At 43.3% G+C, this 26,335-nt stretch overlaps 1 protein-coding gene across 1 annotated transcript in view; it reads left to right on the forward strand.

Moving 5' to 3' along the window:
• The window catches only part of LOC142289879 (platelet-activating factor acetylhydrolase 2, cytoplasmic-like), a 241,623-nt gene that overhangs the window by 147,000 nt on the left and 68,288 nt on the right, over nucleotides 1-26,335 (forward strand). Inside the window, 3 exon segments of the mRNA XM_075333822.1 lie at nucleotides 7,795-7,886; nucleotides 10,783-10,953; nucleotides 24,583-24,731. Of these exon segments, the coding sequence (XP_075189937.1) occupies nucleotides 7,795-7,886; nucleotides 10,783-10,953; nucleotides 24,583-24,731 (412 nt within the window).

Raw genomic sequence — 26,335 nt, forward strand, 5'->3', positions numbered from 1 at the left:
GAGAAACAGCCCCACAGCATGATGCTCGCACCACCATGCTTGACTGTAGGGATGGTATTCTTGGGGTCGTATGCAGTGCCATCCAGTCTCCAAACGTCACGTGTGTGGTTGGCACCAAAGATCTCGATCTTGGTCTCATCAGACCAGAGAACCTTGAACCAGTCTGTCTCAGAGTCCTCCAAGTGATCATGAGCAAACTGTAGACGAGCCTTGACATGACGCTTTGAAAGTAAAGGTACCTTACGGGCTCATCTGGAACAGAGACCATTGCGGTGGAGTACGTTACTTATGGTATTGACTGAAACCAATGTCCCCACTGCCATGAGATCTTCCCGGAGCGCCTTCCTTGTTGTCCTTGGGTTAGCCTGGACAAGCTTGGCCTCGGCACGGGTGGAAACTTTCAAAGGCTGTCCAGGCCGTGGAAGGCTAACAGTAGTTCCATAAGCCTTCCACTTCCGGATGATGCTCCCAACAGTGGAGACAGGTAGGCCCAACTCCTTGGAAAGGGTTTTGTACCCCTTGCCAGCCTTGTGACCCTCCACGATGTTGTCTCTGATGGCCTTGGAATGCTCCTTTGTCTTTCCCATGTTGACCAAGTATGAGTGCTGTTCACAAGTTTGGGGAGGGTCTTAATTACTCAGAAAAGGCTGGAAAAAGAGATAATTAATCCAAACATGTGAAGCTCATTGTTCTTTGTGCCTGAAATACTTCTTAATACTTTAGGGGAACCAAACAGAATTTTGGTGGTGTGAGGGGTTGCATAATAAATGACCCTCTGAATAAACTTTTCACAATTTAAAAAAAAAAAAAAAAAAAAGAAATAACATTCTTTTTTGCTGCAGTGCATTTCACACTTCCAGGCTGATCTACAGTCCAAATGTCACAATGCCAAGTTAATTCCGAATGTGTAAACCTGCTAAATCTGCAGGGGGTTGAATACTAATTGTAGGCACTGTATATTACCCGCCGATTTTCTGTTTTTCATTTTTGTGTTTTCCTCCTTTTTTTCCAAGAGCGATTTTATTTTTATTTTTCCATATTATAACCATATGAGGGCTTGTTTTTTCGGGACGAGTTGCACGTTTAAATGAAACCATTAATTTTCATATAATAGTCATATAGTATAGTCATGTATAATAATCATATAGTGTACTAGAAAATGGTAAAACAATTCTAAGTACGGTGAAATTTCAAGAAAGTGGAATTCCACAATATTTTTATTTTTTTTTTTATTTCCCAACTCAACTTTTTTAACATTTTGTAAGGGCATGTAATATTTGTGCATTAGGGCTAATCAGATGGTATTTTATGGGTTTATTTGTTGTGTCAATTTTTGACAGATATAATATATTCTGCTTACACCCTATAAGATAGTATTTTCTGCCTATTACTGTCAGCCACTGAGAGATTTTTTGTAATTATACCTTGCATGAAGTTGTTCCTCCTCAAGTCATAGTTTTGCTGTGAACACTTTTTATTGTTATGTATTTTTTATATATTTTTCAATAAAGATTTTTCAAAATAGTATGTTGTAGTTCTTTATAGGTTATGGTCTGGTTCACTATGAACTACATTTCCATAGTAATTGCATAGGCTCTCTTTTTTGAGTGGTGATCAATTTTTCAGGTCTGAGTGACATATTTTGTCAAGCGCTTTTTCTCCCTTGTCTGTTGCCATTGCTTGACAGTTATGCACCCTTATATCCATTGTTACTACTATTGCGGCTGTGCATCCTCCTCTTCTTTGCTTGTACTTTTCACTGTATTTATCAGCACTGCTCTGTACAGCAAAAATCATTATTTCCTATGAATGCCAGCTTGCAGCCGACGTTCACAGGGAGTTTGTCATTACTGAGACAGGCGTCATCAGCTGACCCCTTGTTTTCATGACAACTCTTCGATGACATCACAGGGCTGCTGATGGGAGCAGGGAATGACACGCTCCCCCATCAACACATGGTAAATCTAGCTATCAGAGATTGACAACAGGATTTAACTGGTTAACAGCCTCTAACAGATTGAAGATCTGCCCACAGCTGTTAAGGTGGTGTCACACATAGTGACGCAGCAGCGATCACGACCAGCGATCTGAACTTATCAGGATCGCTGCTGCATCGTTACATGGTCGCTGGTGAGCTGTCAAACAGGCAGATCTCACCAGTGACCAGCCCCCAGCCAGCAGCGACGCGTGGAAGCATAACTAAGGTAAATATCGGGTAACCAAGGAAAGCACTTCTCTTGGTTACCCGATATTTACCTTAGTTACTAGCGTCCGCCACTCTCACGCTGTCAGTGCTGGCTCCCTGTTCCCTGCACTCCTAGCCAGAGTGCACATTGGGTTATTTACCCGATGTGTACTCCAGCTACGTGTGCAGGGAGCCGGCACTGGCAGCGTGAGAGCGGCGGACGCTAGTAACTAAGGTAAATATCGGGTAACCAAGGAAAGGGCTTCTTGGTTACCCGATGTTTACCGTGGTTACAGCTTACCGCAGGCTGTCAGACGCCGGCTCCCTGCTCGCTTCAGTTCGTCGCTGTCTCGCTGTCACACACAGCGATGTGTGCTTCACAGCGGGAGAGCAACGTCAAAAAATGAAGCAGGACATTCAGCAACGACCTGCGACCTCACAGCAGGGGCCATGTCGTTGCTGGATGTCACACACATCGACGGGACGTCGCTCCTACATCACAGAAAATGGTGGCTTAGCAGCGACGTCGTCACTATGTGTGACACCACCTTTAGAGGCACAAAATGGCTGATAAGATCAGCCAACGTGTATAAAGAAAATGCGTGCTCTGTACGTACCAAGTACCAGTGCATCCAAGGTCATGAAGAGGTCAACAATGTACAAATTATTTTTATCATTTTATGGCACATAAAAAAAAACCTAGATGAATTAAGGGCAAACTATACCAGCAATTAGGTCAAGAAATATTTAGACAGTGACTGAATCTTTATGATTTGGCTTTGCATGCCTCTCTTTAATTTACAATAAGTTGCAATTGAACTGTAGACTTTCAAGTTTATTAAAAGGGATTGACCAAAAATACCATGTGAAACGTTTAGGAATTACAACGATTTTTCTACAAAGCCTCCTCATTTCAAGGGCTCAAAAATAATTGGACAAATTTACTTTATCATAAATAAAATGTTAATATTTAATTCTTCGTAGAGAATCCTTTGCAGGCAATGACTGCTTGAAGTCTTGAATCCATGGACGTCATCAAACATTGGGTTTCCTCCTTTGCCGGCCTCTGCTGCAGCTCACTTCAGCTGTTGCTTGTTTATGGGTCTTTTTAATTTTTTGTTTTAAGTATGTGAAATACAAGCTCAATGCGGTTAAGATCTGGTAATTGACTTGGCAATTGCAGAATATTCCACATCTTTCCTTAAAAAACTCGGGAATCGCTTTCACAACATGTTTTGGGTCATTGTCCATCTGTACTATGAAGAACCATTCAGTCAACCTTGCTGCATTTAGTTGAATCTGAGTAGAAGGTAAAGCCCTATACAATTCAGAATTCACCCGGCTGCTTCGGTATTCAGACACATCATCAATAAACACTGGTGACCCAGTGCCATTGGAAGCCATGTATGGCAATGCCTTCATTCACCATGTTTTACAGAGGATGTGGTGAGCTTTGGATTGTGAGCTATTCCAAGCCTTCTCTATACTTTCTTCTTCCCATCATTCTGGTACAGGTTGATATTAGTATAATTTCTGGGCTGGCTTCTGTTATGTTCATACAGCAACTCACAAGGGGGAAAGGTAACACAATAAAAAAAAACTGCAACTGACCCATCCTGTTCAGAATAGTGATCTCAAACCTGAAGTTCCTAATGGTTCCTGCAGGAGTTGGTATAGCCCAGACTAATTGATGGCAACCCAGACCTACGCTGCCTGATCGGCCATCAAGTACTTCACATTCCTGCTAAGGAACCGGAGGGCAGAGTAGAGTGCAAATTACCTACAAAAGGGAAGGTGTTCTGAGGTAGAAAGTTATCCCAGAGTAAGACTAACAACAAAATACCAGATAGGGTTAATATTGTTAAAGATTATGCCCCCTCCTTACGGAAAATAAACAGAGGATAGATGCAGAGTGGAGAACATAAACAGCAGAGAGAGGTATCCTAAGTGGACTTCCACTGACTGGCAGAAACTAACAGCAATATGGCTAGACTTCAAAATGAGAATATCACTAGCAGAAAATACCAGCAAGATGAAGGTATTTAAAACTACACCCGAAAGGTGATTGGGCAGACAAATGAGTAAATGAATACACCTGTTACCGTAATAGAACTATAGGAAGAATAACAGAAACTGAACACCAAAAGATAATGTGTATCTGCTGGGGTCCAGCGGACAGAGAAGCCGACCATAGCGCCCAGACTCATGACAGCTTCTTTAGATGTTTTTTAGCAAAGTCTAATCTGAAACAAAATAACACTGGTGCTCTCAAGGAATAATTTGTTTTTTATTTGAATTAGTGTTGGAGTATGGTAAAGCTGCAGGTAGAGAACAGGGACAGTGCCTGGACCTGTTAAGAAATGAAACAATAGCTAAACTAAGTACTACCGCACTTCCACCAAGGGCTATTCACATACTGTAAAGCTCGGAATGCTTGTTCCAGATGAATACCAAAATTCTCTCAACAGTATGCATCAAGGGAACTTGCCTGAGAGTGGGGATGATTGGGTATGCAGGGCCAAGATGCTGTGTCCGAATCTCCCTGTAGCTGAGGAATATGTCGTAGTGGTAAGACAGGAAAGGCTTGAGCTATAGGGTGGAATCATAAACTGTAAATTGTGAAGGACGCTTTACACGCTGCGATATCGTGACTGATATTGCTAGCGTGGGTACCCGCCCCCATCGGTTGTGCGACATGGGCAACTCACTGCCCGTGGCGCACAACATCGCCCAGACCTGTCACACTACTTACCTGCCCTGCGACGTCGCTGGGACCGGCGAAACACCTCCTTTCTAAGAAGGTGGTTCGTTCAGCGTCACAGCGACGTCACAGCTGCGTCACTGAACCGCCGCCCAATAGAAGCGGAGGGGTGGAGATGAGCGGGACGAACATCATGCCCACCTCCTTCCTTCCGTATTGCAGGCAGGAAGCAGGTAAGAAGAGGTTCCTCGTTCCTGCGGTGTCACACGTACCGATGTGTGCTGCCGCAGGAACGAGGAACAACTTTGTTACTGCTGCAGCAACGATATTTGAGAATGGACCCCCATGTCACCGATGAGCGATTGTGCATGTTTTTGCAACGATGCAAAATCGCTCATCGGTGTCACACGCAACGGCATCGCTAAAGCGACCGGATGTGCGTCACAAATTCCATGACCCCAACGAGATCGCTTGAGCGATGTCGCAGCGTGTAAAGCGGCCTTTAGGAGAGAAAAGTTATCTTGTGTAAATAATATTTTCCCCATAGAATTACATTATATGTGGAAATCCCACAGATAAAATACGCATATACCTTTTTAGTGTGTTTCCATTGCAGAAACGCAATAAATGCACATGTAATGCGCACGTGACTGAATAAATAAAATGTTCTCAAGGCTAAATATCAGGAAGTATCAAACACAAGCAGATTAATTTAAAATATGACATACCAAAAAAAAGACAAAAAATGCTACTAAAAAAAAAATGAAAAAGCTGCAAATAACTTAATTTAGCTAAGGCTACGTTCCTGCGATGAGTACTTTGTGCATTATTCATGCTTTGGAACAACTCACCAGCAAGGCTAGATATACTGCCTCAGAAAGACCTCCCAGACAAAGAGGTCAAGGCCGGCTTTGGATTTCCTCCCCTTGTTTCAAGTCATAAAACATAGCTGAAATTTTAGTTTTGTTTCATACCATTCAATTTAGAAAATATTGTAGTGAAAAATGGAGGGGGGGATTCCAAGTTGGGAGAGATGGTGAAATACAATTGTCATTGTTTTTTAGGTTTTGTTTTTACAGTGTTCAATATGTGTTAAAAATAAGCTGGTAATGTGATTTACCAGGTCAGTACAATTTCAGGAATGCTAAACGTGTATACGGGTTGTTTTTTTCGTGATTTAAAATAATCTGAATTTTGGAAAGGAAATGGTTTGTGTTGCTGTTTTCTGAGACAAGTACCTTTCATACTTTTCTGTCAGTAAATCTGTGCTAGGACTTGTTTTCAAATAGTGAGCTGGTTTTTATTAGTACTATTTTTGGGGTAAATAGGACTTTTTGGCTGCTTTTTATTGCTTTGCAGCACAGATGTCTTGACTGAATAATGCAATTATTTATTATTTCTTTACACAAGTTAGATTATGGGTTAAGTCATTTTCTAGTTTAGAGCTTGGATTTTCACAAATGCGATAATGTAAGCTATGTTTGTTTGAGGGTTTTTTACATTCTTTATTTTTGGATGTTTATAAAGTGGTGATTCACATTATAGCCTCTCTATATTTGTTCACTTGTTCTATATAATGTATTAGATCAGTATTGCTGTATATAGGTTAAGGTGTAGTCTGGGACTATATTTTTCTTACTCTGGACCTAAAGGCTGCTTTACACGCTGCAGCACCGCTAGCGATGTTGCTAGCAATTGCACCCCCCCGTCGTTTGTGCGTCATGGGCAAATCGCTGCCCGTGGCAAACAATATCGCTAGGACGCGTCAAACGGACTTCTCTTCTAGAATCCTAGCGACGTCGCTGTGGCCGCGAACAACCTCTTTTTTTTAAGGGGGCGGTTCGTGCGGCTTCACAATGACGTCAACCAGTGGGCCACCAATAGAAGCGGAGGGGCAGAGAGTAGCCGCATTCACGTCACTCCCACCTTGTTGCCGGAGGACGCAGTAACGCTGTTGTTCGTCGTTCCCGGGGTGTCACACGTAGCGATGTGTGCTGCCTCAGGAATGACGAACAACCTGCGTCCAGCACCAGCAACGATATTTTGAAAATGAACGACGTGTCAACGATCAACGATTTGTTGAGTATCTCTGATCGTTAGAGATCGCTTGTAGGTGTCACACGCAACGACGTCGCTAACAACGCCGGATGTGCGTCACGAATTCCGTGACCCCGACGACATATCGTTAGATACGTCATTGCGTGTAAAGCAGCCTTTACTCTGCACAGATCTCTACTGGCAGATCACTCAGTGACCACTCCTGCCGGCTATTCTGCAATTTCCGCTGATGAAACATCACAAGAGCAGCAGTTTCTCTGCTCTGCCCTGTTGACGGGACGTTACTAACAACATAATTCTAAGTGACAGTGCGTTGCCGACTCCCTAACTGTGGGAAGCTGGCAGTCTATTGGTATGACATCGTTAGTCACGCTCCAACCACAGAGGAGGCTGGAAGAGGAAGAGCTGCTCTGTTGATGTACAGCAGCAGAATTGCCAGCAGGAGTGGTTCGTGACACATCTGAGCCAGCGCCAGGTTGTAACTACCTACTAATAAGTTCTAAAGCCCATATTTATAAAATAAAATTATCCTAGACAACCCCTTTAAAATAACAATCTTCTATGAAAGAAGGGTGCAGCTCCTGAAGTCCCTCCATACACATGCACCCAACCTTGTGAGAATATAATGAAATAGAATAGTCACTGGTCACTAAGGGGTTCATTGTTAACCTTTTAAAATAACCCATAACATGACAATTCATTATTACACAACACAATGTTCCCATCCCTGCATGCTTTGAGATGACAAATGTGTGTAACATTAACATTTTCTCATCACTGTTTTGCTTGGTGTGGATTTTTTTATCAATGCCATTTTATTATAAATATTCATGTATTTCTTTATTTTTAGGATAGAATAGACTTCAGTAGAGTAACTGTCATGGGTCACTCATTTGGGGGAGCCACTGCCCTGCTTAGCTTGGTGAAGGACAATATTTTCCGGTAAGTACTTACAGTATATTATAGATCTAAAATGTATGACCACTTTTAGAAACGTAGAATATTCTGAAAAAATATTTTCCATGTCTTGCTGCAATTTAAAACCTTCTGATAGGTAATTTACAACCTACTCTTAGTTTCAAGTGCCTTGCAGTAATACATGATTGATGTGAATTCTGTATGTCCTGTCTTGACTACACAAGCTCTCTTGTATAAGCACACTTTCATTCCTGTACTGCTTTCTCCTTCTCAGGAATCTTGTATGCGTATGATTCCCCCCTCCTCATCTAATGGGGAACAGTTCTCCTTGTGAACATTGCCAAGCCCGTGTAAGGCTAGTTTCACACATCTGGCTTTTCGCCGGATCTGGCGCACGCCAGTACAGTGTATACAGTACAGTGGCAGCGTGACAAGCGCCGGTCACATGCTGTCCTGTGACTGGAGCATGTGACCCGGAAGTTGCGGCGCTGCCATTGTACTGTATACACTGTACTGGCGTGTGCCGAATCCGACAAACCGGTGAAAAGCCAGATGTGTGAAACCAGCCTAAGGAGACTTATAGGCCCTGCAATGCTCCTTTAATTTAAAAATGCAAATAGCCTCTTCAGAAAGGAAGAGGACTTGAACTCTGGCACTACATACTGGGTAAACACAAAAACTCTTATAAAATCTAAGATTTATTAGTATGCATTAAAATGTATATATATATTAAGAGAAATAAGAAGGCATCACCACTTCCATGTGATGGATGCCTAGTACAAAATATGGTGCAAAAATTCAGGTGGGGGATAGATGATTCTACCCTCTTGCGCCCTAGATTTTCCCTACCCTAGTCCTGTGCAAATTGTGCCCCTGTTGACCACCAACTAACCCTCCAAGGCCCTAGTAAGCCCTGAATCTAATAAGGGTCACATCATAAAAACTAATCACACAGAGATGTGCTCACAATCAATAAGATGCAAATGCAATGAGGCATAATGCAAATGTTTTGTTGCCATGACAGACCAGGTAGACACAACATATTTAACAAAATTTCACAGATAATATTATTATTATTATTTATTATTATAGCGCCATTTATTCCATGGCGCTTTTCAAGTGAAAGAGGGTATACGTACAACAATCATTTACAATACAAAAGAGACTGGTATAGGAGGAGAGAGGACCCTGCCCACGAGGGCTCACAGTCTACAGGGAATGGGTGATGGTACAATAGGTGAGGATATAAAGTTAGGTGGGAATTTGTGCTATATGCAAACTGATACCATTCATGCTTTTGCACTTTATAACTGTATATAGAGTGTCTGCTATATATAAATTGGGATCTGGGTACCTGCACTTTAAATGTCATGTGAATATCTATTATTCATAACTAGACAGTATTAGTATACATCCTATTACTCGTAACCATATTATTTTCAATTTATTTTTTTAGACTCCCGAAGAACCTTTTATTTTGAGGAAAAACGTGTTGAGTGTTTTTTAGTGCATTACACACTTTTTCCATACTAATGTGAAGTGGTTTTGAGTGTACACTTTTACCATACACCACCCAATGTGTTATATGTCAGTTGTCAGTTGAGTGTTTTTCTGAGTGCCCATCATATACTCGTACTACATATCCTGTGTGGGTAATCATATTTGAGTGTTTTCCTTTGGCACTCTTGCTATAGTTATCAATATTTGGGGGGGTTGCTTATAGTTCCATCATTTTTCTTGTGTAGTTCATTTTGTGAGCACTTCTATGTGTATAGTTTTTATGGTGTGACCCTTATTAGCTTCAGGGCTACTTAGGGCCTTGGAGGATTAGTTGACAGTGAGCGAGGGCCCCATTTGCACATGACTAGGGTGCTAACCTCCACGTTAAGATAGGGACAATCTAGGGCACAATATGGTGAATCATCTGTCCCCACCTGAATTTTTGCACCATATTTTGTGCTAGGTGTCCATCAAGTTGTGTTGTCTTCTTATTTCTCTTACTATATATAAACATTTTAATTAATACTAATAAATCTTAGATTTTATAAGGGTTTTTGTGTTTACTTTGCGTATTCTTATACTTTAGTTTGTAGTACATTCACTACATACTAGATATAGCAATCCTAAAAGTTAATATCAACCCTTTAACTAGCCTTGCCACATGACTTAGGATAAGAAGCCAAATCAGAAACTCCATTTGCAGACATGTGTTTCGGAATGTTTGCACATTCTCAGTGCAAAATAGGAGATCTGATTTAACTAGGTGAGATGCCTCTAACTGGGGGTTTAAGAAGAAATGTTTCTCCTTGTCATTCTAAGTCATGTGGCAAGGGTCGATATTGACTTTTAGAATTTCTACATCCAATAGATGGAGCCAAAGTTTAGGTCCTCTTCCTTTTTCAAGAAGTTATCTTCATATTTAAATTCACACAGGAACATGACATTGACTATAGGTTTCCTTAGATCAGCTTGGCACTCCGCACAAGTAAAGGTTTCGTCTTTAGAACCACAGTCAAAGGCCTTTCACCTAGACAAATCAGATCTCCTTTTCTCTGAGGAGAAAACACCCCAAAACACATGACGGCAAATGGAGTTTATGGTTTGGCCACTTATCCGAACTCATGTTCCACAGATTCTTGAAGGGTTGATATTGAGTTTTAAGATTGCTAGAACCATTGGGTGGTGCCAGAGTTCAAGTCTTTTTCCTCTTGTAAGAGACTATTTCCCCCCCTCAGCACAGTCAGCTTTCCACACCTAAAATCTCCAGCAATATACTGTACAATACAGTTGAAAATGAGTTTTTCTTTCTTTCTCTTTCTTTCTTTCTTTCTTTCTTTCTTTCTTTCTTTCTTTCTTTCTTTCTTTTCCGATTTGGCAGGAGAAATATTAGAGCGTGTCATTCTACTTTCCTGTCTTCTAGATGTGCAGTAGTTTTGGATCCTTGGATGTTTCCTCTGGAGGATACTTGCTATCCAGGCATACAGAAACCAGTATTGTTAATCAATACTGAAACTTTTCAGACAAGAGAAAGTATAGAGAAAATAAAGAGAATGAATTCAAATGGAGCTGATCTGAAATACCTGACTGTAAAGTAAGTAAAAGCTTTAGTACTGTAGGTCTTATTCAACCGCTATTTTTTAAGGGTAAAAAATTTTGCAGTTTATGGTATTGGCAAAGGGAATGAGATTTCTGAAATGTCATGCACATGCTGCTTACTTTTCCTTGCGGATTTGAGCCATCAACGCTTCTTGAAATCTTCCGCATGTCAGTTTTTTCAGCTTTTTTGCAGTTTTTCCAGCATTTTATGCTGCATTGTTCCTGCCAACAATTTGGTTTTGTGTGCAGAAAAATCTGCTGAAAATATTAAATGTCTGCACATATTTAGGCCCTGTGCGCACTTACCGGATTTTGCCGCGGATTTTTTGCGGTTTTGCTGCATGTTTCGCTGCAGAAAATGTTCATAACATCTCTGCAGTGAATCACCAGCAAAACATATGCACTATGCGGAATTTGACAGCTGCATATTTTGCTGCGGGATTCCCGCAGCAAAAACAATTGCATGTCAATTCTTTTCCGCACGTCGCTGCGGGATTTCACTACATTGACTCCAATGTTAATCGTGAAATCCCGCAGGGAATAACGCAGGCAGCAAATTCTGTGCGGTTCACTGCGTTTTCCTGCGTTATTCCCTGCGGTATTTCGCGGTTTACCTCCGGTATTGTACATTGCTTGCCTGCGGTTTTGCAGGGAAGTGATGTCATTACAGGAAGAGGAAGCGGAGCAGAGAGTGAACACACACACAGATCACAGACATAGAACACAGACACATAGAATACACATAGAAAGCAAACGGAAATATAGAAAACAAAGAACGTGGGCTCCGCTGTATTTTTACCTTCCAGCCGAGGTAAGCACACAGCGGCGGCCCGGTATTCTCATGCTAGGGAGGGAGAGGGGCAGGGTTAATGTCCCCCGCCTCCCTCCCCCCTTCCGGAGCTGAGAATATCAGCCGCAGCTGCCCCGGGACTGTCGCATGCATTATGCGGCAGTACCGGCGTGTCCCCGGCTCTTCCTGCCGCCGTGTAGCAGTGGCAGTCAGGGTAATACAAGGGGTTAATGGTGGCGGATCGCCACCATTAACTCCAGGCTTGATCATGGCAGCGTCTATGTGACAGCTGACATGATCAACCCGTAAGTAAAGTGAAAAAAAACACACAGAAAAATCCTTTATTTTAAATAAAACAAACAAGCCTCGTTCACCATTTTATTAACCCCTCCCAAAACAAAGCTCCGGCGTAATCCACAGGTCCTGCACTGCTTACATCCAGCCGCGACTGTCACAGCGCTGAATGAATGCAGCAGACAGCAGAGGTAATTACCGGTCATTTCCCACGGCCGGTAATGTGAACTCACTGCTGACCGTGGGAAATGCAGCGATCTGTCATCTATCTATCTGTCTGTCTGTCTATCTATCTATCTATCCCTCTATCTATTCTTCTGTCTCTTTATCTATCTACTATCTCAGAATGAAATGACTTTTTTTTTTTTCTTTTTTTTTTCAATGTGCTTTATGGCATTGAATGCAATAAAGCACATCCCAACCCGCACGCGGCAAAACCGCGGCACTACCACGAACAATACCGCAGTAAAACCGCAGCAAACCGTGGCAAACCGCATGCGATTTTCGGGTGCGGTTTGCCGTGGTTTTTTACCGCGGGTGCGGTAATGTTTGAATACATGTGTAATTTTCTTGAGAAAATTCCATTTTCCAGTGCGCACATAGCCTTAGACTGTTCTCCAGCAACACTTTGTACTTTTATAATTAATTTTATAACTGCAAAATTATTTAATTGGGGAGATTTGTTAAGCTTTATTTATTATGCGTTTTAGATGGTTTGTGTCTTAACCAACAATGGGGCATAGCCGTGTTGTAAAGCATAGCCTAAATGCAACGCCATGAACCAAAATTACTGACATAAAGGAAGCCAAGTAACAGATGGTGTCCATTTTGACTAAAAAGTCTAAAGATTCAGCAAATTTATCAAACAGCAGGTACAACTTTGATAAATCTGCCACATTAGACTGTTTATTCTAAGCTTGCACAGTAGTGTTAAATCTGTCCCATTGTTTTTTTGTAAACCGTATATTTTACCCGTTCTATATTTTTTACACATACACAAAGTTAAAAATAATGAGATGACAATCAGTGCCATAATGTATCTGGCAGCCAGAAGTATATTGGAACTGATATAATTGTCATGGTATGGAAGGAAGAGAGGGACAGAGACCTACTGTTCGCAAAACCAGGCTTACCCTGAGAGGGGCATGATTAAGTGCCTACCCAGACTTCACCAGAGCTTTTGATGGTGAGGATGGCCTTGTCTGACAATAGGCACCAGGTACCACTCCATAGCAGCTCCTGTTTGTCGCTCTCCACGAATGTCAGGGCAAGGCGAGATTGGGAGAAGGGATGCACTGGCACTCGGGAAAGATATGGAGAGGCTACTCCAGAGAGTTGCCCTTAGCAGCCCTGAGCTCCCTAGACAGGTAATTTCACCCCGTATAGCGATCACGTTCCTATCCATGTCTTTCCCTAAAACACAGCCCTGTATAGTGCGTAGGGCTTCGGGAACACTAGTCCTATTCTAGGTAGAGACACAGAGGATAACACAGACAATGGTAAAAGAAACAGCAATCATACAAGCCACTCCAAATAACAGGAAGGATTAAAGGGGAACTGACAAGTGAGGCAAACTGAAATGGGATTAAAGAAAGGGAAAACACCACACAACTTCTACACAGCAATTTCCAGCTTCGGTTCCCAAAACCACTTCAAGTTCAGTCTAGAGGCTAGCAAGGCATAGCTATCACTGGCAACTGCTTGAGATGAGAGGGGAGTATTTAGAGTAGAAGTAATGGTGAACTCAGAACAAGCGAGGCTCGGCTTTTAATCCTGAATTAGGAGATCAGAAGAACTACTTAACCCTTGGAGCACCAGACCCAGGGGAATCTGTACAGCTAGCAGTATAAACCTGTGTAGTGTGCATGTTGCCCACGCTGCGATCTCCTGACACCAGAAATAGAGTTGACCACTCTCTGACGTGGTTCCCTCTTGAGAATAATATACTCACAAGCAGTAGCTATCACAATTATTACAACTTCGTCCACCTGAATAAAGTTTTTATAGTTGTGCAAGAATTATGGTTGTAAAATGCAGATTTTCCTGGTATAAAGAAGTAAAGGAGGTCATGTGGTCTGAAGCAGAGGCACATGGATTGCCACTTATGACTTATGTACACGGAAGGAGAAAATATCTCACATTTAAGATAATCCGTAAGCAGGGTTTTGCTATGTAATCTGAGAACAGCCTGAGGTAGAGCCTGAGACAGTGATTTCAGGGATGTTCCACTTATTAAGCTGTGTGCTGTTTTTTCAATAAAATGAGTGTTTTATTAGCAGGGGATTATCACTATCTGACTAGGTCTCACATGCCTTCTGGTCCAACTAGGCCTCCAGTACCGATTAGCAGCTTACTGTCAATATACAGTGTATATAGACAGCTGATAATCAGTGCTGTGGCTGGTGCTAGCTTCCTGAGCTTCACTACATGCTACATCTAAAAACTCTCAGATGATTGACACAAGAGGACAAGAGTATAGTGTGCAAAAAGTAGACAATATTTATTTAGACAAACGTGGATCACAAACAACAATGCAATATAAACCACCATGTTAAAACAAGTATGAGAGGGAATATGACCAGTATGACAGACAGTAACAATTATAATCCAACAAAATGAGTGAAAAGGATCAAATGGAGGAATATATGAGTACAGTTGCTATAAGGTAGGTATATATATATATATATATATATATATATATACTAGAAGGTGGCCCGATTCTACGCATCGGGTATTCTAGAATTTACGTATTGTGTAGTTAATGTATGATTTTTGTTATATATATATATATATATATATATATAGATGTTGTTGTGTGTAGTTACCAAGTGTTTGTGTAGGGGCTGTACATGTTCTGGGTGTTGTCTGGGTGTAGCGGGGGGTGAGAGCGGTGTTGTTTGTGTGTTGCGTTGTGTGTCGTTATTTGTGGAGCGCTGTGTGTCTGTATCGTTGTGTGTGTGTGTTGCGCGGTTTGTGTGGGTGTGTGTGTGTGTGTGTTTTGGGGGGAGGTATGTTTTGTGCAATGTGTGTGTTGTGCGGTATGTGCGTATATTTGTGTGTGCCGCGGTGTTTGTGTGTTGGGTGTTGTGTGTCTGCAGCATTGAGTGTGCGTGTGAGTCTGAGTGTGCGTGTGAGTCTGAGTCTGAATCTGAGTGTGCGTGTGAGTGTGCGTGTGAGTCTGAGTGTGAGTGTGCGTGTGAGTCTGAGTGTGCGTGTGAGTCTGAGTGTGAGTGTGCGTGTGAGTCTGAGTGTGAGTGTGCATTTGAGTCTGAGTGTGAGTGTGCATGTGAGTCTGAGTGTGAGTGTTTGTGTGAGTGTGAGTTTGTGTGAGTCTGAGTGTGAGTGTGCATCTGAGTGTGAGTGTGCGTCTGAGTGTGAGTGTGCGTCTGAGTGTGAGGGTGCGTCTGAGTGTGAGTGTGCGTCTGAGTCTGAGTGTGCGTGTGAGTCTGAGTGGGAGTGTGAGTCTGAGTGGGAGTGTGCGTGTGAGTCTGAGTGTGAGTCTGAGTGTGAGTCTGAGTGTGAGTCTGAGTGTGAGTCTGAGTGTGCGTGTGAGTGTGCGTGTGAGTGTGCGTGTGAGTGTGCGTGTGAGTCTGAGTGTGAGTCTGAAAATGAGAAAGCCGCGGAGACACCATCACATGTTTCTCAACGCTGGCAGGAAACTAGCCAGGTCTTTCACCGGGAAGGAACAACCACGGGAAGGGTAGTCTCCAGTCAAGGAGACCACCTATACCAAACATGGTATCCATCCACAGACAGCCGTTTCGGGGTATTTGCCCCTCATCAGTGTGGAGTAGGAATCTGGCTAGTGGGGGCAATGCCTAGTAAAAGACTACTATTTACTAGGCATTGCCCCCACTAGCCAGATTCCTACTCCACACTGATGAGGGGCAAATACCCCGAAACGGCTGTCTGTGGATGGATACCATGTTTGGTATAGGTGGTCTCCTTGACTGGAGACTGCCCTTCCCGTGGTTGTTCCTTCCCGGTGAAAGACCTGGCTAGTTTCCTGCCAGCGTTGAGAAACATGTGATGGTGTCTCCGCGGCTTTCTCATTTGCATACTTCCCAGGGGGCTTTGCTCTAGAATCACTGCGTTGAGAAACACGTGATGGTCTCTCCGCAGTGGATATGTTGATCTCCCTAAGGTCAACAATGATTGCTTGAGTGTGAGTCTGAGTGTGAGTCTGAGTGTGAGTCTGAGTGTGAGTCTGAGTGTGAGTCTGAGTGTGAGTGTGAGTCTGAGTGTGAGTCTGAGTCTGAGTGTGAGTCTGAGTGTGAGTCTGAGTGTGAGTCTGAGTCTGAGTGTGCGTGTGAGTGAGTGTGAGTGTGCGTGTGAGTGTGAGTCTGAGTCAGAGTCTGAGTGTGAGTCTGAGTGAGTCTGAGTGTGAGTCTGAGTGTGAGTCTGAGTGTGAATGTGCGTCTGAGTGTGCGTGTGAGTGTAAGTGTGAGTGAGTCTGAGTGTGAGTGTGCGTGTGAGTGTGAGTCTGAGTCAGAGTCTGAGTGTGAGTGAGTGTGAGTCTGAGTGTGAGTGAGTGTGAGTCTGAGTGTGAGTCTGAGTGTGAGTCTGAGTCTGAGTGTGAGTGTGTGTGAGTGTGAGTGTGCGTGTAAGTCTGAGTCTGAGTGTGAGTGTGCGTGTAAGTCTGAGTCTGAGTGTGCGTCTGAGTCTGAGTGTGCGTGTGAGTCTGAGTCTGAGTGTGAGTGAGTCTGAGTGTGCGTGTGCGTGTGAGTGTGAGTCTGAGTGTGAGTGAGTCTGAGTGTGCGTGTGAGTCTGAGTGTGCGTGTGAGTCTGAGTGTGCGTCTGAGTCTGAGTGTGAATGTGCGTCTGAGTGTGCGTGTGAGTCTGAGTGTGAGTGTGCGTGTAAGTCTGAGTGTGCGTGTGAGTCTGAGTGTGCGTGTGAGTCTGAGTGTGCGTGTGAGTCTGAGTGTGAGTGAGTCTGAGTCTGAGTGTGCGTGTGAGTCTGAGTCTGAGTGTGAGTCTGAGTGTGAGTGAGTCTGAGTCTGAGTGTGCGTGTGAGTGTGCGTGTGAGTCTGAGTGTGCGTGTAAGTCTGAGTGTGCGTGTGAGTCTGAGTGTGCGTGTGAGTCTGAGTGTGAGTCTGAGTGTGCGTGTGAGTCTGAGTGTGAGTCTGAGTCTGAGTGTGCGTCTGAGTCTGAGTGTGAGTCTGATTCTGAGTGTGAGTGTGGGTCTGAGTCTGAGTGTGAGTCTGAGTCTGAGTGTGCGTGTGAGTGTGAGTGTGAGTCTGAGTGTGTCTGAGTCTGAGTCTGAGTGTGCGTGTGAGTGTGCGTGTAAGTCTGAGTGTGCGTGTAAGTCTGAGTGTGCGTGTGAGTCTGAGTGTGCGTGTGAGTCTGAGTGTGAGTCTGAGTCTGAGTGTGCGTGTGAGTGTGAGTCTGAGTGTGAGTGAGTCTGAGTGTGCGTGTGAGTCTGAGTGTGCATGTGAGTGTGAGTCTGAGTGTGAGTCTGAGTGTGAGTGAGTCTGAGTCTGAGTGTGAGTCTGAGTCTGAGTGTGAGTCTGAGTGTGAGTCTGAGTGTGAGTCTGAGTGTGAGTCTGAGTGTGAGTCTGAGTGTGAGTGAGTGTGCGTCTGAGTCTGAGTGTGAGTGTGCGTCTGAGTGTGCATGTGAGTGTGAGTCTGAGTGTGCGTGTGAGTCTGAGTGTGCGTGTGAGTGTGAGTCTGAGAGTGTGTCTGAGTGAGTGTGCGTGTGAGTCTGAGTGTGAGTCTGAGTGTGTCTGAGTCTGAGTCTGAGTGTGCGTGTGAGTGTGCGTGTAAGTCTGAGTGTGCGTGTAAGTCTGAGTGTGCGTGTGAGTCTGAGTGTGCGTGTGAGTCTGAGTGTGCGTGTGAGTCTGAGTGTGCGTGTGAGTGTGAGTCTGAGTGTGCGTCTGAGTCTGAGTGTGCGTCTGAGTTTGAGTCTGAGTCTGAGTGTGAGTGTGCGTCTGAGTGTGCGTGTGAGTCTCAGTGTGCGTCTGAGTGTGCGTCTGAGTCTGAGTGTGAGTCTGAGTGTGCGTGTGAGTCTGAGTGTGAGTCTGAGTCTGAGTGTGCGTCTGAGTCTGAGTGTGAGTCTGATTCTGAGTGTGAGTGTGGGTCTGAGTCTGAGAGTGTGTCTGAGTCTGAGTGTGCGTGTGAGTCTGAGTGTGAGTCTGAGTGTGTCTGAGTCTGAGTCTGAGTGTGCGTGTGAGTGTGCGTGTAAGTCTGAGTGTGCGTGTAAGTCTGAGTGTGCGTGTGAGTCTGAGTGTGCGTGTGAGTCTGAGTGTGAGTCTGAGTCTGAGTGTGCGTGTGAGTGTGAGTCTGAGTGTGAGTGAGTCTGAGTGTGCGTGTGAGTCTGAGTCTGAGTGTGCATGTGAGTGTGAGTCTGAGTGTGAGTCTGAGTGTGAGTGAGTCTGAGTCTGAGTGTGAGTGAGTCTGAGTCTGAGTGTGAGTCTGAGTGTGAGTCTGAGTGTGAGTCTGAGTCTGAGTGTGAGTGTGAGTGTGAGTGTGAGTCTGAGTGTGAGTGTGAGTCTGAGTGTGAGTCTGAGTGTGAGTCTGAGTCTGAGTGTGAGTGTGCGTCTGAGTGTGCGTGTGAGTGTGAGTCTGAGTGTGCGTGTGAGTCTGAGTGTGCGTGTGAGTGTGCGTGTGAGTCTCAGTGTGCGTCTGAGTGTGCGTCTGAGTCTGAGTGTGCGTCTGAGTTTGAGTCTGAGTCTGAGTGTGCGTGTGAGTGTGCGTGTGAGTCTGAGTGTGCGTGTGAGTCTGAGTGTGCGTGTGAGTCTGAGTGTGAGTCTGAGTGTGCGTCTGAGTCTGAGTGTGCGTCTGAGTGTGAGTCTGAGTCTGAGTGTGAGTGTGAGTCTGAGTCTGAGGGTGAGTCTGAGTGTGCGTCTGAGTCTGAGTGTGAGTGTGCGTCTGAGTGTGCGTCTGAGTGTGCGTGTGAGTCTGAGTGTGAGTGTGCATGTGAGTGTGCGTGTGAGTCTGAGTGTGCGTGTGAGTCTGAGTGTGCGTGTGAGTCTGAGTGTGCGTGTGAGTCTGAGTGTGCGTGTGAGTCTGAGTGTGCGTGTGAGTCTGAGTGTGAGTGTGAGTGTGCGTCTGAGTGTGAGTGTGAGTCTGAGTGTGAGTGGCAGCCAATCCATGCGGGGGGGGCGGATCTGAGGCGAGGCGAGCGGCCAATCCATGTGGGGGGAGGAGGCGAGGCGAGCGGCCAATCCATGTGGGGGGAGGAGGCGAGGCGAGCGGCCAATCCGTGCGGGCGGCGGGGCCATGGCGAGCCCAGCGGCCAATCAGCTTTGTGTCACCGTAAGGACACAATTTTGGAGACAGACAGACAGACAGAGAGACAGATAGAGAGACAGACAGACAGAATAAGGCAATTATATATATATATATATATATATATATATATATACAGTTAGGTCCAGAAATATTTGGACAGTGACACAATTTTCGCGAGTTGGGCTCTGCATGCCACCACATTGGATTTGAAATGAAACCTCTACAACAGAATTCAAGTGCAGATTGTAACGTTTAATTTGAAGGTTTGAACAAAAATATCTGATAGAAATTGTAGGAATTGTACACATTTCTTTACAAACACTCCACATTTTAGGAGGTCAAAAGTAATTGGACAAATAAACCAAACCCAAACAAAATATTTTTATTTTCAATATTTTGTTGCGAATCCTTTGGAGGCAATCACTGCCTTAAGTCTGGAACCCATGGACATCACCAAACGCTGGGTTTCCTCCTTCTTAATGCTTTGCCAGGCCTTTACAGCCGCAGCCTTCAGGTCTTGCTTGTTTGTGGGTCTTTCCGTTTTAAGTCTGGATTTGAGCAAGTGAAATGCATGCTCAATTGGGTTAAGATCTGGTGATTGACTTGGCCATTGCAGAATGTTCCACTTTTTTGCACTCATGAACTCCTGGGTAGCTTTGGCTGTATGCTTGGGGTCATTGTCCATCTGTACTATGAAGCGCCGTCCGATCAACTTTGCGGCATTTGGCTGAATCTGGGCTGAAAGTATATCCCGGTACACTTCAGAATTCATCCGGCTACTCTTGTCTGCTGTTATGTCATCAATAAACACAAGTGACCCAGTGCCATTGAAAGCCATGCATGCCCATGCCATCACGTTGCCTCCACCATGTTTTACAGAGGATGTGGTGTGCCTTGGATCATGTGCCGTTCCCTTTCTTCTCCAAACTTTTTTCTTCCCATCATTCTGGTACAGGTTGATCTTTGTCTCATCTGTCCATAGAATACTTTTCCAGAACTGAGCTGGCTTCATGAGGTGTTTTTCAGCAAATTTAACTCTGGCCTGTCTATTTTTGGAATTGATGAATGGTTTGCATCTAGATGTGAACCCTTTGTATTTACTTTCATGGAGTCTTCTCTTTACTGTTGACTTAGAGACAGATACACCTACTTCACTGAGAGTGTTCTGGACTTCAGTTGATCTTGTGAACGGGTTCTTCTTCACCAAAGAAAGTATGCGGCGATCATCCACCACTGTTGTCATCCGTGGACGCCCAGGCCTTTTTGAGTTCCCAAGCTCACCAGTCAATTCCTTTTTTCTCAGAATGTACCCGACTGTTGATTTTGCTACTCCAAGCATGTCTGCTATCTCTCTCATGGATTTTTCTTTTTTTTCAGCCTCAGGATGTTCTGCTTCACCTCAATTGAGAGTTCCTTAGACCGCATGTTGTCTGGTCACAGCAACAGCTTCCAAATGCAAAACCACACACCTGTAATCAACCCCAGACCTTTTAACTACTTCATTGATTACAGGTTAACAAGGGAGACGCCTTCAGAGTTAATTGCAGCCCTTAGAGTCCCTTGTCCAATTACTTTTGGTCCCTTGAAAAAGAGGAGGCTATGCATTACAGAGCTATGATTCCTAAACCCTTTCTCTGATTTGGATGTGAAAACTCTCATATTGCAGCTGGGAGTGTGCACTTTCAGCCCATATTATATATATATAATTGTATTTCTGAACATGTTTTTGTAAACAGCTAAAATAACAAAACTTGTGTCACTGTCCAAATATTTCTGGACCTAACTGTATATATATATATATATATATATATATATATATATATATATATATATATATATATATATATAGATAGATAGATAGATAGATATGTACATACCTACCCTCCACTAATGCATTCAAGGCACAAGATTTAACATGCCAAAGGTTTGTAGACAAGAGATGGGTGAGTTAGTATGGAAGTCTGGCAGCAACCCATGTCAAACCAGCACTAAAAATGTCAAGTTAAAGTAAGGATAAACATGTTACCTAAAGTGCCAAGTGCAGGATGATAAGACACGGAGAGATCCAGCCAGTCACAGTGATCCCCACAAGGACCTGGAGACCCCAACGTACGTTTTGCTAGGGTTTGTACTTCATCAGGGAGGGATACTTTTGAATTGATATTTGCTCTCAGATGATGTAGAAAAAAACAGGTGACAGATTCCCTTTAAATGAGGCAATATGTTCAATTTAAGACCCTAAGTAGTGATATCACTTATCCCCTACCTTTGACAGAAAAACTGAATTACTAGGCAAGCACATTCACTCTCTAGATTTGAGAACCAGTGACTCTCTGTATGGCTGTCAATATATTAGTAATACAGATGAGCTTCACAAGATGATAGTCATGGTCATGTCAATTGCTCTCTGACGTGTCTATTGCTCAGCAATTTCCTTAAATAGAAGGGTCACTACTTGAATTAAGAAAATATCAACACTTTATAATACATTTTTATATGAAACACAAAACCAAAGAACACTACCTATAATATTATCTGGATTACATAATGAGTGATGCTTGATGGGTCCCATAACCCACTGAATTGTTGATGTACCAGTAAGAGCAGTGATTCCTCAGAAAAAGAAATCTACACCACACATTCCCAAACCTGTCAAGTCAGTGGATTATTTTTACTCTATCAGAAGATACAATATGCACATTTCTATAAATAATTTAGAAGCATATTTGACAGCCTAGTAAAAATAGCATTTGTGCCGAGGCTCTTAACAACTTCTTAAGTTTTAGCTTTCATCCTACTTTTTATGCAATGTAACAAATGTATGAAGTTTGTATATAGCATGTATACAAGACATACTACAGTATATATATACACCGATTAGCCATAATACTAAAACCACATGCCTAATATTTATGTCCTCATTCTAGGTTCAGCACCATACCTCACAATACGTTAACAGAATAAAACAGACCCAGTCTGAACTAGTGGTGCTCAGTATCCACAAACAGCCAGAAAAGATAACCATATAGTATAAAAATGAAGTCCAGAAATATATACGCTATTCACCAGATAGTTTTCATATTGCTTTTTATCCATATTAAAAGATTCCATGATCATTGGGGCAATCAGGCTCCTTCTCACAGAGTCAGCATATGACGCTTCCACAGGTGCCTTGGAGGCCTGTGATTGGCCACCAGTCAGATGACTTCAGCAGTGCATCATCAGTGACATCAGCGATGACACACTATTGAAGTCACTCGATTGTTGTAGCCAATTACAGACCATAGACGTTCTACTCCTTCTTGACCAGTGAAGTTTCCATTCCATTGTAAAAATGAAGCAGCCTGCGCTGGATTCAGGTACAGTCATATGAAAGGCACCCCTATTAATGTTAACCTTTTTTCTTTATAATAATTTGGGTTTTTGCAACAGCTATTTCAGTTTCATAAATCTAATAACTGATGGACTAAGTAATATTTCTGAATTGAAATGAGGTTTATTGTACTAACAGAAAATGTGCAATCTGCATTTAAACTAAATTTGACAGGTGCATAAGTATGGGCACCCTTATCAATTTCTTGTTTTGAACACTCCAAACTACTTTTTACTGACTTACTGATGCACTAAATTGGTTTTGTAACCTCATTGAGCTTTGAACTTCATAGGCAGGTGTATCCAATCATTAGAAAAGGTATTTAAGGTGGCCACTTGCAAGTTGTTCTCCTATTTGAATCTCCTATGAAGAGTGGCATCATGGGCTCCTCAAAACAACTCTCAAATGATCTGAAAACAAAGGTTATTCAACATAATTGTTCAGGGGAAGGATACAAAAAGTTGGCTCAGAGATTTAAACTGTCAGTTTCCACTGTGAGGAACATAGTAAGGAAATGGAAGAACACAGGTACAGTTCTTGTTAAGCCCAGAAGAGGCAGGCCAAGAAAAATATCAGAAAGGCAGAGAAGAAGAATGGTGAGAACAGTCAAGGACAATCCACAGACCATCTCCAAAGACCTGCAGCAGCATCTTGCTGCAGATGGTGTCAATGTGCATTGGTCAACAATACAGCGCACTTTGCACAAGGAGAAGCTGTATGGGAGAGTGATGCGAAAGAAGCCGTTTCTGCACGCACGCCTCAAACAGAGTCGCCTGAGGTATGCAAAAGCACATTTGGACAAGCCAGTTACATTTTGGACGAAGGTCCTGTGGACTGATGAAACAAAGATTGAGTTGTTTGGTTATACAAAGAGGCGTTATGCATGGAGGCAAAAAAACCCGGCATTCCAAGAAAAGCACTTGCTACCCACAGTAAAATTTGGTGGAGGTTCCATCATGCTTTGGAGCTGTGTGGCCAATGCCGGCACCAGGAATCTTGTTAAAGTTGATGGTCGCATGGATTCAACTCAGTATCAGCAGATTCTTGACAATAATGTGCAAGAATCAGTGACGAAGTTGAAGTTACGCAGGGGATGGATATTTCAGCAAGACAATGATCCAAAACACCGCTCCAAATCTACTCAGGCATTCATGCAGAGGAACAATTACAATGTTCTACAATGGCCATCCCAGTCCCCAGACCTGAATATCATTGAACATCTGTGGGATGATTTGAAGCGTGCTGTCCATGCTCGGCGACCATCAAACTTAACTGAACTGGAATTGTTTTGTAAACAGGAATGGTCAAATATACCTTCATCCAGGAACTCATTAAAAGCTACAAAAAGCGACTAGAGACTGTGATTTTTGGAAAAGGAGGATCTACAAAATATTAATGTCACTTTTATGTTGAGGTGCCCATACTTATGCACCTGTCAAATTTAGTTTAAATGCAGATTGCACATTTTCTGTTAGTATAATAAACCTCACTTCAATTCAAAAATATTACTGAGTCCATCATTTATTAGATATATGAAACTGAAATAGCTGTTGCAAAAACCCAAATTGTTATAAAGAAAAAAGGTTAATATTAATAGGGGTGCCCAAACATTTTCATATGACTGTAAATCCTGTTGGGTGAGTAGCACTTTGTTGTTTTCTCATATACCTTGCCTCCTCCAATGGGAAAGCAGCTTTCCAAAGTGATGTGCTTTTCTGTTGAAGGAGACTTTTAGACAGGTCTGGTCACATGTTCCTCCATCAGCATCTGGTTATTTGTGAAGAAATCTGCACTAAAAGGAGAAAGTGGATAACCCCTAAATCACCAAAGAGCCTACAATGGAAATTGGTATTTTATAAATAGGTATCTGTCTTATAAAGGTCAGAAAAATATATTGTCTGTTTCTAAAAACTGATTAAACTATTCACTGTTATCAGGGGCTGTGTCCATCAAGGCCAAACTGATTTTGCTTTCCTGACCGGTTACCTGGCAAACAGGATTGCAGGCCAACAAGGAACAATAAATCCACATGGTTGTCTGAAGATCCACATTGGTTCTTCACTAGATTTTCTGCACAAACATCTGGGTAAGTATTTAAAAAAATACTTTTATGCATTTTATGTGTTATTTTTGTGTGTTGATTTCTGGGCACATAACATTGACTGCTATTTCCTGTTAAATTATACTGGGATGAATTCAGTTTTAAATATGTCATGTCTTCGGTAGAGTTGAGCGCGGTTCGTGGTTCGTGGTTCTCCAGTTCGCGGCTCGAGTGATTTTGGGGCATGTTCTAGATCGAACTAGAACTCGAGCTTTTTGCAAAAGCTCGGTAGTTCTAGAAACGTTCGAGAACGGTTCTAGCAGCCAAAAAACAGCTAAATCATAGCTTGGTTTCTGCTGTAATAGTGTAAGTCACTCTGTGAATCAAACTATTATCACATTTCAGTGTATAGTGTGCGTGAACAGCGCCTTCAGATCACTGCTGTTTCTATAATGGCGATCGCCATTTTTTTTTTTTTTTTTTCTTGTCTTCCTTCCCTAAGCGCGCGCGTCTTGTGGGGCGGGCCAGCATGTCAGCCAATCCCAGACACACACACAGCTAAGTGGACTTTGAGCCAGAGAAGCAACGGCATGTGTGATAGGATCTGCATGTCACATGTCCCTGCATTATAAAACCGGACATTTTCTTCACGGACGCCATTATCTGCCTTCTGCGTCTTTGGTGTCAGACATCACTGTCGCAGCTCCGTCTTCCTGAGTCCTATAGCCGATACAGCTGTATGCGCTGCATACACAGCGTTAGACAGCTTAGGGAGAGCACTTTATAGCAGTCCTTTTAAGGGCTCCAACCGGCAGGGTCAGAGAGCCATAGGTGACAGGTCCTGCAAACAGCAACAGCGTCTGTGTAGCCCAGGTCAGGGATTTCCTACCTGCATTTCACCATTAGGAGGGAATAGAAAGGCAGGCTTCCATTCCTCTACCCAGAGCACCACAATCCTGCCACTGTACCCTCTTGTCCTCTGCACACTCCAACTGATAACTAAGCCATTATACTAGCAAACACTCAGTGTACCTAGTGGCATCCTATACGTGGCTATTGGACTTTGCTATAGTCCCACTAGTGCAAAGACATTTGCAGAGCGCGTCTGCCTGCATTGCACACTACAACTCATTCTAACCAAGCCATTATACTAGCAAACACTCAGTGTACCTAGTGGCATCCTATACGTGGCTATTGGACTTTGCTATAGTCCCACTAGTGCAAAGACATTTGCAGAGCGCGTCTGCCTGCATTGCACACTACAACTCATTCTAACCAAGCCATTATACTAGCAAACACTCAGTGTACCTAGTGGCATCCTATACGTGGCTATTGGACTTTGCTATAGTCCCACTAGTGCAAAGACATTTGCAGAGCGCGTCTGCCTGCATTGCACACTCCAACTCATTAAAACCAAGCCATTATACTAGCAAACACTCAGTGTACCTAGTGGCATCCTATACGTGGCTATTGGACTTTGCTATAGTCCCACTAGTGCAAAGACATTTGCATAGCGCGTCTGCCGGCATTGCACACTCAAACTCATTTTAACTAAGCCATTATACTAGCAAACACTCAGTGTACCTAGTGGCATCCTATACGTGGCTATTGGACTTTGCTATAGTCCCACTAGTGCAAAGACATTAGCA

The sequence above is a fragment of the Anomaloglossus baeobatrachus genome, chromosome 2 (assembly GCF_048569485.1).
Source record: "Anomaloglossus baeobatrachus isolate aAnoBae1 chromosome 2, aAnoBae1.hap1, whole genome shotgun sequence".
NCBI classification, from domain to species: Eukaryota; Metazoa; Chordata; class Amphibia; order Anura; family Aromobatidae; genus Anomaloglossus; species Anomaloglossus baeobatrachus.